Here is a 17,152-nt window from a genome sequence, read left to right as displayed (position 1 = left end):
TTATAAAAATGGTTCTTATAGCTACCTCATTAGGCAATTAGCATTAAGAGGTTAGTGGTAGGACTGGTTTTACTGGTGTCAGGATAATGTGACTGGCTGGGACATCATACTGTATGTCTGCAGCCTGATCCCACAGTGCTAGACATCACAATAAACTGCCACTCTGCAGATGTCATAGTGATATGACTGAAATTTTTTTAAAGCTACATTAAAAATCCAAAACATGCACACATTTCAGTAGGGCTCAAAGAGAATGAAGCAGAAGAGAGAGAGAGAGAGATGGATATTGAAGTGTTAAATAAATAGTGAACTATGGGCATTTCCTTGTCCCCCTCATTTTGTTCTACTTTTCCATTATTTTTGTGACAAATGGGAGATTCCATCCCTTTAGAAAAAATCCTGGCAGTATCTCTGTAGATGAGGATGTTTTTGTCAGAATTGACATTTACAATTGAAAAATACTTGTCAGAACTCTTAAATTAGGTATCAGAACTGTAAGTTTATTTCTTTGCCCATATGACCTGCAGAAAATACACTGTTCTGATATTTGATCAGACCAGTTCTTTTGATAAGGAGACTGATTATTGCCAGAAACCGTTTACCAAGAAATATTTACCAATAACCAAATACAGCTATATTGTTGAAGCTACAATTAAAATCCAGATCACACACACACACACCCCTTTATTCAAATTACATCATTACAATCACAGTGCCCCAAATAACCTTTGGACCTGTTGGGTTATTCACTCATAAAATTAAGATTAATTGAGGGCAATTAGAGTGTTACTAAACTAATTGGGTATTTTTAAGTTTTTAAAATGGAAAAATACCAAATGTTTATTGTTTATTTTCTATAGCAAAATTGTTTGTCTGCATTCATATTATCCATGGAGACTCTCTGCAGCGGATGTCTGTACATTTGGTGCACCTTCATAAAACCAAATATTTTTCACTGGTATAATGCACACATCTCAGCTTTTTCTCTTTTTCACTTAATTACTTCCATACACAGTAGTCACAAATGACATATTCCTTCCATCATGTTTTTGGATGATTTAATAGAGTCTGATTCAACAAATGTGTATCTGAGAGACTACTCACTATTGATATGGTAATTAACTATCATTTGGATGGAGAAAGCCATGAATTGTTGAATTTTTCAATAGACTTTCACTATTTTCATATTTTCTCCCTCGTTTTCCCGACAGTTTTAGCATCTGATATTTGAACGCTTGATTTTGTGCAAGAAATGAACAAGCAGTTGCATCAATATAAGTTAGACTGGTTTACTGTGCTTGTTTACATACTGAACATGTGCTTTTTTAGTTTATTTTATCAATAATATAAGTAGTACCAAACAGTAATATTAGACTGGACATTTAAATCGGTTGTATGTTTACAGATATTTTCATTAAGACATCAATCTTTTGTCTTTTGAGTGAAAAATTGTGTTTGCTTATGTGGTGTGCATAATGAAAGAAAAAATTGGGTATTTGACTGTTTCATCTGAGTGAAATACATGGATAGGCTGCTAATCTGGGCACTGCCTGAATCACCACTGTCAGGTTCTGATTTTCTGATAGAATAAATTCTTGTATAGGTAACCATGCAGCTTCAGTAAAGGTACATGTAGATAACTGAAATCACGGCAGTGATCTTAATGTTATCATGAAATGAACAGCAACCAATAATTATTATGCCTTGACCAAAACAAAGTGTGCTGAGCAGATTTAAAGCAGGTTAAGCGATGCATCAGCACAGGAAAATGTATATGCCATTGCAGTCTTTTCTCCATTTTATTGAGTGTGACAGTTGATTATCTGGATAGAAGGGTGTAGGAATCAGCTTTCAAATAAAATTCACTTTGAATCATAAGGTTAAAGGCTTAAAATAAATTATTGGCTAAAATTTTGCATTTATATTTTTATTTTCAAATTCCAGTGTTTTAAAGCTCACAAGAATTTAATATTCGTGGAGGTTGACCTTTCTGCTACAAAATTGTGAAAACTGAATGTGATGAGTTTTGGGCAGTTTTATTTAGATGTGTGTGAATTAATTTGAAAATGTCCAAAATAGCTGTTTGTGCCCTTACACAACAGAATCTTAGATGGAATATCTCATAGATGGAATGTCTCATAGATGGAATATCTCATAGATGGAATGTCTCATAGATGGAATGTCTCATAAAGCAATTCCTTATGGTTTGTCACATTCATACACAAAAGTTTTATCATTCAAATTATTCTGTATGAAAAATTCTGTTTAGAAAAGCATTTTTGGCTATTGTAACAAATTTTTTTAAACACAAGAATAATATGTTAGCAATGGCCATAATGTATTAATGTTGTCACCCAGGAAAATGAAAGTGCAGTCAACATGGGTCTGTTGCTGAAATCAGGTCATGCTGACCTTTTCTTGAGATATTTGGCATGTTGGTACAGCGTTTTGGATAATTCTTTTTTAAATTGACTGCACTATTGTAAATCTTGATTGATTCTCATTTTAATACTATTTTATATAATTCTATATTACTGGTATATTTTTCCAGATATTTGAAAGGATTATACACAGTATTCATAGTGCAGTGAAATGTTATTACTCGGAGCAGATTCTCCTTGCAAGTAAGTTGCATTTTATGAACCTAATTTATTTATTACATTCATCAAATAATAATTTACATGTATTCTCAGATCTTGTTTATTTTATTTAACAATTATTTCTATATTTTGTATACAACGGGAGCAGTTTGACTAAACAGGAAAGTTTGAATGCATACTCATTTAGTTGACAAATAGATTTATCCATCTCATTGGTGGATAAATCCGTTTGTCAACTAAACGAATTTGCATTCAGACACACCATAGTTTGCATTGGATTGAAAAGATGAGACCAAATATTCATATATTGTATTGATGCTTGTATTTGATTTCCATCACATTGCCATTAGCATCGGCATTGTCATTATGTCAGAGGGCTGTTCCATTAAAACATACATGGGACCTAGGGAAGGAACTTTTAATATGGGGTACTCACCCACAGATGCAATTTAGAATTTTCTTTTCATTTTAATATGAACTTGTGTATTCAAAGTACCTTGACATATATTTTTTTAAAATTTCCTTCCCTGGGTACCATGTATGTTTAAATGGAACAGCCTTAATCTTGACTGCAAAGAATTTTCTGAAACTACAACAATACTCTTAGCCACTTGAAATGTGATGATAGTTTGAAGATTGTGACATTATTATGGTTGTCAGTATCAGGGAAATTTAATTGATAAGCTACAAAACTTCTGATTATATTTATTTCAAATTATATTACTTGAATCATAAGATGTACGTTTGCTTATAGTGAAGATCTCTTTCTAGGATTTAGTACCTTTATTTCAGCAAATGAGTGTCTATGCCTGCTGATGACAGCATTGCAAGCCAATGTGGCTTCAGCCTCTGACACCCTCCTACCTTTCTTGATAGTACAGGTCTACACAGACCAACCCGTGTCATACAAGTTGATCCTTTCACTTCTTGGAGTTCTCAGAAAGGTAACTGTAGTAGTAGACAGAAGAATGTGTTCTCTAAGGTCATGAAAATTGTTGAAAGGTGTTTGAATTTGGTGAAAATGTTTCAAGGCTTTGAGAAGGTTATAACACAATGAGAACAACATGAGAAAAGTACAGAGAAATTACGGAATGTTACGTGACATATTCTTAGCATTCTAGCAGCCTTTACATTCTTATATGCAATTATTTTTTTAATACACTGGTTATGGGTCATAATATTGCTTTGTCTATCATCGCTTGGAACTTTTACTCACATTTAAGAAAAGGGCAAGAATTCTAACTGAAGCCTTTGTTAGATAATATCAGCAGTTAAACAATTGATTATTAATTTCCTAAAATATAATAATCTAGAAATGTATTATATCTAAATGTAAATTTCTAACTAATGTAAATATTTTTGTCTTGATTCCACATCAAGTGAAATTGAAGTGATTCTGTTTTGTGCAATATAAGAATGTTTTAGATGATTAATAAAAAAAAAAAATGTTATGGGTCAAACACTATTATTTCTTCAGAAATATATTGTCAGATCATAAAAATACATTAGGAATACATCCACTTTGTCATAAATTCAGTCCTCCCAAACTAAAAAAACCAAAAAACATTTGTCCCATCTTTTGTCATATGTACTTGCTTATAACTATTCCATTTTGAAACATATATGGTATGCATCCACTTCATGTCAGTATTCATTACACAATACATATTTTTTGGATTGTAATAAATTATTGGTAAATTAAATACTACCCACCACAAAGTGAGTTGTCTATCATTTTTTAATGTAGGTTTGTACTTGCAAGTATAATGCTTCCATTCTTGTGCAAGTTCTAACAACCTGTATTTGTTGAATATTTATGTTTTGCTACAAGTTTTGATTTAATTTGTATTTTCCATTTCCACATGCATGCCAACCATTATGCTTTTGGCGTAATTATGCTTTTTTTCACCAAATTATGCATTACACCTAACTGTATTTGGATTACGCGTTTTCGATATATCCCCCTCCAAAAAAGTTAATAATTTGTTTTCTCATTTTTATTAACATCCCATTAATCCCCACAGACCGTATTCTAGAAAAGATGGCTTCTATGTAACTACGACATAAGAGTACGCTTGTCTGAAGACTTGCATGCACTTTCTTAACAGATGTTCTATTTATAGCAGTTGCCCTATTTCAAGAAACATGCTGGTTTCTACTTTCAACTTTTGACCTCGGTTTCTATCTATAGCAGCTGTACATACAATACAGCGTTCCATTCCAGGGATCTTCATGCCCCTTGCAAGCTGTGTGGAGAGGATTTTAATATTGCTCATGGTGGTAAAACAAGAAACCTTGAATTACTCGTTTACTAACTCCATTACTGAGGTAACTTCTTTTCATACAGCAGAACTAAATTGTGGACACGAATTTTATAAATGCAGATGTGTTATCTACCAAGTTTTTAATAAAACATGGGCAACCTCTAGCGGTTGAAGACTACATTGGTCATATTTTCAGATGGATGTTTCCTGTTCGAAAATTGCAGAAAATTTTCATGTGCAAAAACAAAATCATCTAATATTGTTAGGTGTTCAGCAGAAGAAACTTCACTTAAAATTGCAGAAGCCATGAAAATTGGGTTGTTTAGTATTGCAACAGACAGGAGTAGTGATTGTGACAAAAAGATGTACCCAGTCTGTGTAAGAGACTTTGACAGCAAAAGGGCAAAGCCAGAGTGCTCTTCTTTCATCACCAGAATTAACAGTAGATTCCTCTGGAAAAAAACATTTATTTGCTTGATAATACTTTGAATAAACTTAAGTCAGCATAATTGTATGGGGTTTTAAGCTGATACTGCATCAGTGATGACTGGAATTCATAAAGGAATTGCATTCTATATTTTAAAATATCAAGTTGTCTCTGTCATATGATGCATCATGTTGCAGGAAAAGCTGCTGATAAATTAGAAGGAGAACTCCTGAAGAATCAAGTTGGCACTCACAATGTACTTCATGGGGACAGAGTTGATTTTTTCATCTTATTTCCTAGCTAAAAGACCCAATAACTGTAAGATATACATTTCCTCTTCTTTGTCACATTATGAAAGGAATATAGGTTCATTCTAATGCTGACTGTGAGAGATAGTTCACAAAAATAAAATTGAATTCAGATCCAGGCTCTCTAACCCAGCACTTAGTGTTTTACTGGTGTGCAAAACATTCATAATCTCAGCTAGTACAAAGTGTTTTGAAATGTAATATGAGAGTCAGTTGCTTTTTAAAGCTCAAAGTGTTTGATACGAAAACTTGAAGCAGTAATTGATGTTAATATTCCAGAGGGATAAGAGAATCCTGGTAGGATTTAGCAATGCAGGCCTTTGCTGGCTTCATGCACGAAAACATATTGCAGAGTTGAGGCCAGATACCAGAAGTAACGCCCCAGGGCACACAACATGTAGAAACTTGACAAATTCGTTTCCTCAAATGAGAACACAGTTTCAAAGGCCAGGGATGACAACACATGCAGAGGCATGGAGTGCTTTCAATCCAGTTTCTCTCTCTCCCTGATAGCTGCCATCTGACAGGAAATAACACCATCTCTGCTTCAGTGACCATTCATCTTACAAAGTGTGTAGGAGGCCCTCAGGATCAATGTTCATTGTCCCCCCATTTTTAATGGCTTCCTTCGCTACCATCATCCCAAGAAACCCATCCAGAGTCTGTGTTTTGCAGTGAGAAATTAGTCACAGTATAAATTCTGTGACATTTAACTCCAGAATGTTCTTACTCCTCAAGGCTAGTGACAGTCATAGATCAAATCTGTCTGAACCAATTCATTTTGACATCATGATTTAAACTGAGACCATAAGAATGGTTTTTGTGAATGAAGATGGATTGTGACATTGGCACCGACATTCAAGATGCCTACCTCTTCATTCCTTTCATGTTCTTCCAGAACTTCCTTGACTTGCTTGTCATACACCAGGCACAATCAGTGAGATATGACCCAAAGAAGGAATGGCTCATTCAGCTCCTGCTCCTTGATCTTGAATATAACGGGTTATCTGCCCAGCTTGTGCCACTAGTATAATATTTAGGTGCATCTGCTCTCCAACTGATATCGAAGCTGTGGGATAGAGGTTTGGGACAACTTTCTCAAGTTTTTATGAAAGAGACATTTTATCCCAATGGACTCATTTGACTTGTTGTTGCATATCTCTCTGCAGTACAATAGACTACCCTCCCAAGTCATTCATCAGCCTCAGAGTGACATGGGTTACTTTTTTTCCACTGGTTTTGCAGGAGTGAAAATTTTTGCACAAACTATTTCTATGTTTAAACCATATGCTTAATCCAAGTCTGTATTCAGGACCAGGCCAACTCTGGGGAAGAAGGGGATGTTACTCCGCCTTTTACCTATTCTCCAAAAATAGTATGATAACGGGTAGCATATTTAATATGAATATATAGAGTAACATGTTTTTTCATTAATACTTACCTATCATAATTTAGGCACACCTTCCAATCCCTCCTTGTAGTTTCATCCCATGAAGAGCATGTACACCAATGTCAGTGATAACTTAAACATTTCAGGATTTCCCACCAATCCATTTGTCCAATGGGAGACCTCTTACTGCCTTCCACCTTGAAAAACAGATAACTTAAATTCTAGTACTTGTGTTTCTAAAACAAGCCAAAAGATTTTCAAAGTAGAGGATGTTCTCCTAATTTACCATGATCAGTTAAAGCATTACAGAAGAAATATAGTTTGCTATAAAACTTGGTTTCTTACCAGAAGAATATCAGTTTGCCACATGAAAAGTTATCCAGAAGTTAGTGTGGAAACCACATCAAATCCAAGAGGATGATATTTCTGTAGATAATTTGCATGCTTTTAAAAGGATGAAAACATCAATAGCAAAACAAGCTCTGTAAGATCCCACTGTCTGAGATTAGTATGGCGCTTTGTAGTGCTGTTAATCCAATGAATACTGTTCCCATTTAAAGTGGATCAGACAACTATTGGATAAACCCGCAAGGCTTTAAGAGGCTTATGATGATAAATTGCTACCATCATCATGTTGTAATAACTTGTAAATTGGAAACTCTGAGCTTAGTTTCGGTAGTATCTAACTTTCTTCTTGTTAATTTTAGTAATTTCTTATGCAGGCAGTGGAAGTACTGAACACTCAGATACCTGTGGCCTTTCTGTCCCAGCTGCTGGGTCCAGGGACTCTTCTATCCTTCAGTCGATTTGCACAGCACATTGAGGTCCGTACCCAGCTGATGTCACTCTACCACACTATTATGGGATTGAGGAGTGTCCCTCTTCTTGAGGAGGCCTACAGGTACATCATATACCAAGCAGAATCGCTAGGTCTAATGTTCTAATACTTAAGCAGTACTTATGAAAAAGGCAGTATTGTGTTGAGGGGCCGGGTCTGGAAAACTTTCTTATGGCCTGACCCAAAGGTTTGGACCAGATCAGCCCAATGGTCCATGACTTGGTGTAAGGGTAGTCCATACTGAATGATATAGCCCTCTTCATATGTAACTATCACTTTTATTGCATTGAATGATTGTTTTCTTCTCATGCTGTTTGTGTCCTGCAATGCAACATGCATAATATGATGTCATCTGTTCATATGGACTGGTCCATAGTTGATGTGGACTGGTTCTATTATAAATTGAGATAGTAGAATAGTTGATACCATGTTCTCAGTTTTCAAGTAGTAAAATGGAAATATGTTTGTAATATGTAATAAAGCATTATATTTACAGTATAAGAACTGAATTTAGTTTTCACTAGCCAGTTATGGATATTAACCTCTGAAAGTAAGTTGCTTATTCAAAGTTTCACTTGCTTCCTCCCCTCCCCCTTTTTAATAATCATAATTTTATCATATGTATGTGTTTACTCTTTAGTAGAATCTTAAATACATTACAGTTTAACAAATAACAGACAATCCATTTATAGAAATTGTGCCCAAATAAGTTCAGGGTTGTTTCAGTACAGTATATTTGGGACCAAGGGAATTTGTTTTTAATGTGGTGTTGTCACCCATAAATGCAGTTTAGAATTTTGTATCATTGTCTTTAGAACTTTTTATATAAGAAAGAGTACCTGGCATATATTTAATAAGTGTCTTCCCAGGATGCCATGTATGTTTAAATGTGTCAGCCTTAAGTGAAATTAATCCATGGTACTATGACTATGACTATATCATTAATCTATGAGCCATCAGCTTCTGTTACATAATTGTTTGGGTTGACCTAGAAAATATTTTCACACTTGTTTTGACTTTGACAAAATAAGAGAGAGCATGGGACACTATTCTTCCTTCCATACTTACCATGCCCACTGGCACAAGACCAGTGGAAACAATTCAGTGGCTTACACTTGTTTTTTTGTCAGATACTTGGTAGGTGATCTGCAGCAAGCTTACAGGGTTCTGCTAGAAGAGAGTGGACAGGCCATAGATCTTGTCATCATAGACCCAAACCCTTTTGAGGATGTCCAGTACAGTGCACGCGATGCAGAGGCTGCCTGCATCTTCAGTCTCTGTGTCCTAGCAGAAATTGGAAATACGAAAAACAACATTATTGGGGTAAAATTTCATATTATATAATGCAAGAACACTTTTAAACTTAATATGTTACTATTACACATGTATCAAGGTTTTCATTAGGCGTGCTAATTTTAGGAAATTGTTTCATCATCGGCTATATGTATGAGACTATGTACTGACTAGATTATTGACATGTACGAGATTGTATGCATTAATTAGATTATTGACATGTGTATGAGACTGTATGCATTGACTAGATTACAGCCATGTGTATGGGACTATACTTTAGGTGGATTGGTGCTATGTATATGATGAGGCTGTATGCATTGACTAGATTATTGACATGTGTATGAGACTGTATGCATTGACTAGATTATTAACATGTACAAGGTTGTATGCATTAACTAGATTATTGACATGTGTATGAGACTGTATACATTAACTAGATTATTGACATGTGTATGAGACCATATGCACTGACTAGATTATTGATGTGTACAAGACTATGCATGGAATAGATTATTGACATGTGTATGAGACTGTATGCATTGACTGGATTATTGACATGTGTATGAGATTATGCATTGACGAAATTATTGACGCGTACAAGACTATGCATGGAATAGATTATTGACATGTGCATGAGACTATATGTATTGACTAGATTATTGACATGTGTATGAGACTATGCGTTGACTAGATTATTGACGTGTGAGACTTTGCATTGAATAGCTTACAGGCAAGTGTATGAGACTGCATTGACTAAATTAGTCATGTGTACGAGACTGTATGCACTGACTTGATTACAGCCATGTGTAGGAGACTATGCATTAACTAGATAACAGCCATGTGTATGAAACAATGCATTGACTAAATTAGTCACGTGTCAGAGACTGAATGCATTGACTAAATTACAGCCATATTTAGGAGACTATGCTTTGACTAGATAACAGCCATGTGTATGATACTGTTTGCATGGACTATAATATTCACACACACACACACACACACACACACACACACACACACACACACATTTGTAATGCAAGAATTGAAAGTTTACATTGCTTGGATGTATTTTGTAAGAAAATAAACTTTCTTCTGGCAATGTAAGCACAGTAGAATCTAGAGACAGTAGTTGTTTTGTTTTTCTCTCAGTAATATTCAGTGACTTTGTGATGATTAATCTATCATTTCATGATAAATTAATGTTATTCATTGTAATGCCATGTCCTTGTGGTAGTTTCACAAATGATAGATAATGAATTGAAAATGTATAAATTTGATGAAACAGCTATGCAGACTGTACTAATTCCTTGTATGTCTCATCCAGTTCATCACAATACAGAGCACATAAAGTCAGTATAAGTGTTCAAAAATTAAGTACACTGATCAATTGAAACATAGAGAGAAAGACATGTTCCTTCAGTGTCATGTATCAAGATAAGGTACATATTTTCTTCTTCTGCTTGCAGATGTGGGCACTGTCACCCAGCCTGTTTGATCTGTTGACCCAGCAGTTAAACCTGACAGAAATTGGCATTTCCCAGCATTTCCCTACAGTTCATTATTCGATCCTCTACTCACTGTACTCACATTGCAGCAGGTAATAATGTTTGTTTTCTAAATTTTAATTTAATTTATAATTTGATAAATGAGTGGAGTTAAAAGTTCATGACTATTTTAAAACTACCAACTATATAAAGAATTATTCTCAGTATTAAACTTCCAAGGGATTTTATCCTATCCACTGCTATGAACAATGTTGTGGAATTCATTGCACTATGCTCTTCAACAGGCCATTATAATTACAAAGTGGCTAGTCAAGTTCAGAGCGGAAAGGGCAGATGGTATTCTTGTTCTTAGGGCTTCAACCTCATTGGACTTACTGCTGACAAAAGGTGTAATCGTCAGCAAATCTATTTATATTTAAATTAATTGACAGTTATGAGCTGTCACATGTGCAGAGTTGAATTGTCTTTTTTCTCTATCAAAAAGTACATTCCATGATCACATTACCTGTATGAAAATAAATTTCATTAATACTTTAATTCAGCCACCATAAAAAGATAAAAATCTTGTCTTTCTCATCTGTATATCATATTGACAAAGGAAAGAAATTCTAACCTTTTACCTCCCCATACTACCAATTGGTGGCAACACATGAACCAGATGTTAAAAAAAACAATTGAAAACAGTTTCTTTGAAAACTTTCATTAGTTCTTAGTAACACAATAATAGTAAGCAACATGGCTGGTCTTTTAATCTTTCTCCTTGTCTTGTTGTTAATTAAAAAGATCTTGTTGTTAATGAAGCATATCTGATCCCTGATAGTAGAAATTTTACACTGATTTCAGGCATGGAAGCTTTTTGTCAAGCAGCAGTCTTTTGACACAGAACACAGTACTAGAGGGTTCAGTGCTGGCCAATGTCAATCCAACCACTAGTGGCAACTTCTCCCGTGTTGTGACAGTGCTTTCTCAAGTTTTGATGCAAGATAATACTCCTTTTGACTCAAGGTAACAAAATAAAGGACGGTATATACTTCATGTGGAGATGTTTTTTGTGTGTTTTTCTTTCATCTACTAACTTTTATTAACCTGATGATACATTAGAGCAGCAGAGAATCTCACTTGTTAAAGAAATTGACCGTGTTCTGAGCCATGACTCTTAATGAATTTGCAACATTGAAATAATTCAACATGTAGATTGTTGTAAAGCAGACCTGGTGGCAATATTTGATGCATACATATTTTTGGCCTGCTTTGAGATGGTGGCTAGGATTCAGATCAGGATTGCTCATACAAGCATCTGTTGAATTAAATATATGCATAAAGGTTTATTGCTTGGTTCTAGAACCAGACCTGCAAACCCATATGACTTGACCACATGTCTTACTGGACTGACCCTTAAATTATGGGCTTATAGAATAAAAGCCAAAATATGAAATACAATCATTATGGTCAAATCCAGATTTTGATAAGCAAGTTTTGTTCTGGATTTGGGTTTTTATATGCGATTCATTGGAGTTGGTTAGTGAACCAGACTAACTTTACATGAGTACCTCAGATTTTTTTCATCTGCCCTTGTTTTTCATGCAGAATGAATTAGTTATCTAGCTTTTGGTTTATGTTGTAGCATTGTCTAGAAATGCTATCCACTAACTTTACATGAGTACCTCAGATTTTTTTCATCTGCCCTTGTTTTTTATGCAGAATGAATTAGTTATCTAGCTTTTGGTTTATGTTGTAGCATCGTCTAGAAATGCTATCCAACAAATGAAAAATCATGTTGAAGGTAAAAGTGACAATCAACTTCTTAAACAGTTCAGACAGTCATCATTGAATATTAAAAGATTTAATCAGGTTCTTGGCCGTGTTTGGGATGAAAAAGCAGGAAGTGCATCAATTGCATTTCTTGGACATGAGCTTTTATTGATTGGAGTATTATCTATTGTGAGAGAAAGGGTTGCCACTGCCTTGTGAAATTTAAAAAAAAAGCATTTAGTCGAGATGAGAGATGTAGCAAGAAGCAATTGACTTACTTGGGATATGGAACTGCAGTTTCTGAAAATGAACTCTGGCTCATTATGGTCCAGGTTACAAACTCTTTCACTGGCATTTAATATTGCTTAACCAATTTCATAAATTTTATATATGGCGAAATTGATTATCATAAAATTTGGATAATCAACACGTGCTTATAGGTAAATTAGATTTTCATCAATAAAAATGTTGTGATTAAAATGTTACTGATAAGTTTATATATATATATATATATATATATTTTTTTTTTTCTGTCAAAATTTACTTCAGACGGTAAATGTTAACATGCATTCAGCACACATACACTCTTTCTTCCTGCTTCACTTTCTTTGAGTTCTGTTGAAATCAAGATCATGATGTCACCTCTAGTGGTATAATCATTAATCTGTTAATTATTTATGAGCATGCTCTGTTCCTTATCTGTGTATGAATATTGTTCTGTGCTTCCTTCTGAAGGGGCATATACATAGCTAGCTTTATCAGCTTGAACATGTTGGGAAATTTATTTTTTTGGATGTTAAGTAGAGTTTTCCAGAGCTCACATATATATTATCTTTCGGATACATCAGCTCCAATATAGGATTTTTTCACTAATGTAAACTGACTTTCTTGAATCTGTAGCTTACTGACTACTATGCCTGAATTCTTATCTGTTCTGTAATGCTGTATTAGGGGTTTTAGTCAATCATTGCCATAGTCTCCTTGTGCAGACAGAGGTAATCAATTAAAATTTCTTACTTCTTAATTTTTTCATTCTTATTTATTCATTTTATTTGACCCCTGATTTGGATATATGTATTTGTAACATCTGATCCGCAGGGCTAAATTGATCCATAAAGGTAATGAAAATTGCAGTCTTCTTTTAAATTGTCTCTGTTGTAATTCAGCTCAGTATTCTGCCCTTTCTACATTTAATTTTGAAATACCACTGAAAGGGTGATTGACTGTCGTGCCGTCTTTTTTCCTTCATCCAACATGTACATCAGACTTGTATTTAATGCCATTTTCAGGCTAAAAGTCACTCACTGGTCGGCCAATGTGGATATGTGAGAAAGCTTGCCGGTAGCTTCTCGTGGATCGGTGGTTCTTTCTGGGGGTTTCCCAAGTTCTTCCTCCACCATTAATACTGGCCGCCATGTATAGCCTGTCTTGTGCTGAAAAATGGCGTCAAACACTAAAACAACAACAACAACACTCACTGGTATCTATGCTACCACTTTCCCAGCTCCAAAAGTCTGATATACTTCATAGCTTTAAAAGTTATTGTCATCATCGGTCAGTTTTTGCCAAACGAAATTGTAATCTGAAGAAGAACCAAGACAGGAATCATACATTTTGGGTTTTCTTAATATCCCATATTTTAAACACACATTTGTAAAACTTCCATGATGGAAGTTTCAAACAATGCCATAATGCTTATTCCAGGGCACAATGAGCCAATCAAATTTATTTTAACAACCATTCTTGATGAACCCAGATGTGTAAACAGTTGCCTACCCTAAAAACAGATGTTGCTACAAGAAAGGTTAAATAAAAATTGTATCCTTCACAGAGCACATTTTCGTATACATGACTTTCAACTAATTTGTGGGAGTTCTTGTGCATTACTGTTTTCTTAGTGCACAAATGTGTACAAATATTGCATGATTCATGCAGTTGCACTCCCTGACAGCATCTCTGTTTCAGTACTTTACATATCAATTAATGACTTTTGCATGAAGTTTCTATGTTGCTTTGCTGATAATTCCTGTTTGTCACACAAGGAGTAAGCTACATTATTTTCTGATTGGTTGTTATTGTTTAACCTGGACTGGAACAAGAAATAACCACCAGTGAGAGTTAGTGTAACATATTCCACCATGTGACACACTGGTTGTGTAGCTTTCAAATTGACCAAACTAGACAAAATACAAATCAACGTAGAAACTTTGCATAAAAGTGGTTATTAAATGATGAGTCAAGTACTTCATTAAACATGTGGAACACATTTTGATGTGTTCTTTATGCTGAACATGCTGCTGGGTTAAGATAACCAGCATGGAATGGGTGTGTGTATGCAGATTACTCACCTTCTCACTTTTAGTTAATTTAACAGAGCGAGTATTATCAGTAGTCTTTTCGTTTTTACTACCAACAAAAATGAGTGCCTGTGACTGCAAATGCTGTTTCAGATGAATTCTAATTTAGAGAATAACAAGGCAGACTAATAATAATTATTCATGACTGCTGAAGACTGAAATGACTTGAATATGGTAAGTATCATTTGGTATTATACGCTCATTTTTTTCCTCTGTTAACTTTACATTATCAGAATCATTCAGTATTTTGCGATATTGCACACCTTCATATTGCATTCATGTGCATGAAGGAACTACTTTTTATTGTAAACAAACAATGGACGCAGACGCCAGCACTTTTGATTTGTAGACAAATCATAAACATTCACGTAGTAGGCGCTTTACATTTTTGTTGATAAAATTTGTTTCTGAATGAACTAAAGCAGTTGTTTCTTGGACTGCCACATACCAGCTGCTTTGGGACATTCCGTGTTAACTTTTTTGATACAATGTTTCGGATTTAGGCTAGCTATACAGTAGATGCCAGACAGGGTCCTTACAAATAACATGCAAGTGACAAGGCATAAACTTGTCTTCTTTAGCTGGTAATAAGAATGGCAAAAAGTATTTTTACAGTTTTACATCCTGAATTTCCTCAAAAGGTACTTTCTTAGTTCTGCAAATCCGAATTACATGAGCCATGTCATAGGTTCTCAATCTTGATTACACATTTTGAAATTGTACTGTATTTTCGAATATATTCCAAGTGCAATTACATCCTCTTTATTACACTCAAAATGAAATAAACATTAAATTCCATTGTCTTTTTGATAATTGCAATTGAAAGACTTCATATTTTTCCCACATTATGATTTCAAATAGTCAATTACTGAACAGAAACACACTTGAAGATGTCAACACGCTTCTCTCTCACTGCTTCAGTCCAAAGTATTTCATGTACAATTTGCACACATGAATCCAGTCATTAATCATAAAATTTTGTAGGATCAACAAAAATACCCAAATCTATTCATTTCAGATGAAATGGAAAAGTTGTTGCAATGCGCATTCATTCACAATATGACTCCAAATTTCAAGTAGACAAAAATGCCATTTTCTTTCAAAACTTATGTTTAGCATGCGCTTAAGTTAAAATTTATCTGGGCTGAGTTGTGTGCACATTAATAACGTTGTTGTGTAATGTTGAATCTGCGCTTGTGTATTTAGTTTGGAATACAGCATACATTAAGTTACTTTGTTTCTTGTAGTGTATTTTGTTTATATAATTAAGCCTTAGGTAGAATAAGAAAATGAGCATATAATGAAAAAGGTTACTGCATTTGTATGGGAAAATATGAACTCGTTTTGTCGGATGGATATGCTGCACTCCCAAGGTCGTGCAATATTCCATCCAAAAAACTCATTCATATTTTCCCATACAAATGCAGTAACCTATAAGTATTGTTTCTCCTTCTCTTGTACCGATATGTGTATCATTATACAATTTGATGAATTGTTTCACCCTCTATATATATCGGTCAAGACCAGAATCATCATCAGAGAAAACAATTTTTACAGTTTATGTATTTTGTTGTTTATTTGCATTAGTATGTGCTTATTTTTGCCACAAAACTGCCATAAAATTTTTTTCTTCTATATTTGCTTTTTTTCACATTTATATTATTTAAATTTTACATGTGTTTATTACTTCCTGCACATTTTGTACAGTTTTATTTATTTTTATGTGATGCCATATGTTTTGTCGCAGTATGAAGAGCAATTTTGTGGGGAAGAGAAGTGTTATGTGATGCCATGTTATTTCACAATATGATGAGCAGTTTTTGTGATGCCACATGTTATGTCACATTATGAAGAGTAGTATTTATATGATGCCATGTGTTATGTCACATGATGAAGAGTAGTTTTTATGATGCCGTGTTATGTTACATTATGATGAACAGTTTTTATGTGATGCCACACGTTATGTCACATTATGTAGAGCAGTTTTTATGTGATGCCATATGTTATGTCACCATGTAGAGCAGTTTTTATAAGACATTATTATGCCAATACATGTGAATATTATGTGATGAAATTTGCATTTTATGTTGCAGGTGCTTATGTCTCAAATGGGTGTCTGAAATAGTCCAGTATCTGCAGACCAATCCAAATGTTTTTACAACAAAAGAGTTTATGACGTTAATTAAATCTTTGCACCAAACAGGTAAGTCTTATATGAACCATTTTGGTTATTTTTGCATGAATAGAGTACTATTTCATAACTGTGAACTATGCTTTAGTGTTCTCGTCTCAAAGATCTATAGTAGATTTCACTGTAATCTAAGAATTATGATGCTCAGGATGATGAATAAATACACTATATTTGAAAATTTTACAATCTTTTCTTTTTCCCATCCCATTACCCGATCACAAGACCAT

General features: G+C 34.4%; 1 protein-coding gene across 1 annotated transcript in view; it reads left to right on the top strand.

Annotated features, from left to right (window-relative positions):
• Positions 1-17,152, top strand: part of LOC149803047 (serine/threonine-protein kinase SMG1-like) — a 257,744-nt gene that overhangs the window by 29,225 nt on the left and 211,367 nt on the right. Inside the window, exons 10-16 of the mRNA XM_089952603.1 lie at positions 2,552-2,624; positions 3,393-3,544; positions 7,712-7,890; positions 8,958-9,150; positions 10,587-10,717; positions 11,469-11,630; positions 16,828-16,937. Of these exons, the coding sequence (XP_089808729.1) occupies positions 2,552-2,624; positions 3,393-3,544; positions 7,712-7,890; positions 8,958-9,150; positions 10,587-10,717; positions 11,469-11,630; positions 16,828-16,937 (1,000 nt within the window). The remainder of the gene's footprint in view (positions 1-2,551; positions 2,625-3,392; positions 3,545-7,711; positions 7,891-8,957; positions 9,151-10,586; positions 10,718-11,468; positions 11,631-16,827; positions 16,938-17,152) is intronic.

Source organism: Sinohyriopsis cumingii, chromosome 3, assembly GCF_028554795.1.
Source record: "Sinohyriopsis cumingii isolate HCF-2022 chromosome 3, ASM2855479v2, whole genome shotgun sequence".
NCBI lineage: Eukaryota > Metazoa > Mollusca > Bivalvia > Unionida > Unionidae > Sinohyriopsis > Sinohyriopsis cumingii.
Note: the sequence above shows the minus strand (reverse complement) of the source record. Positions and strands in the feature narration are given on the sequence as shown.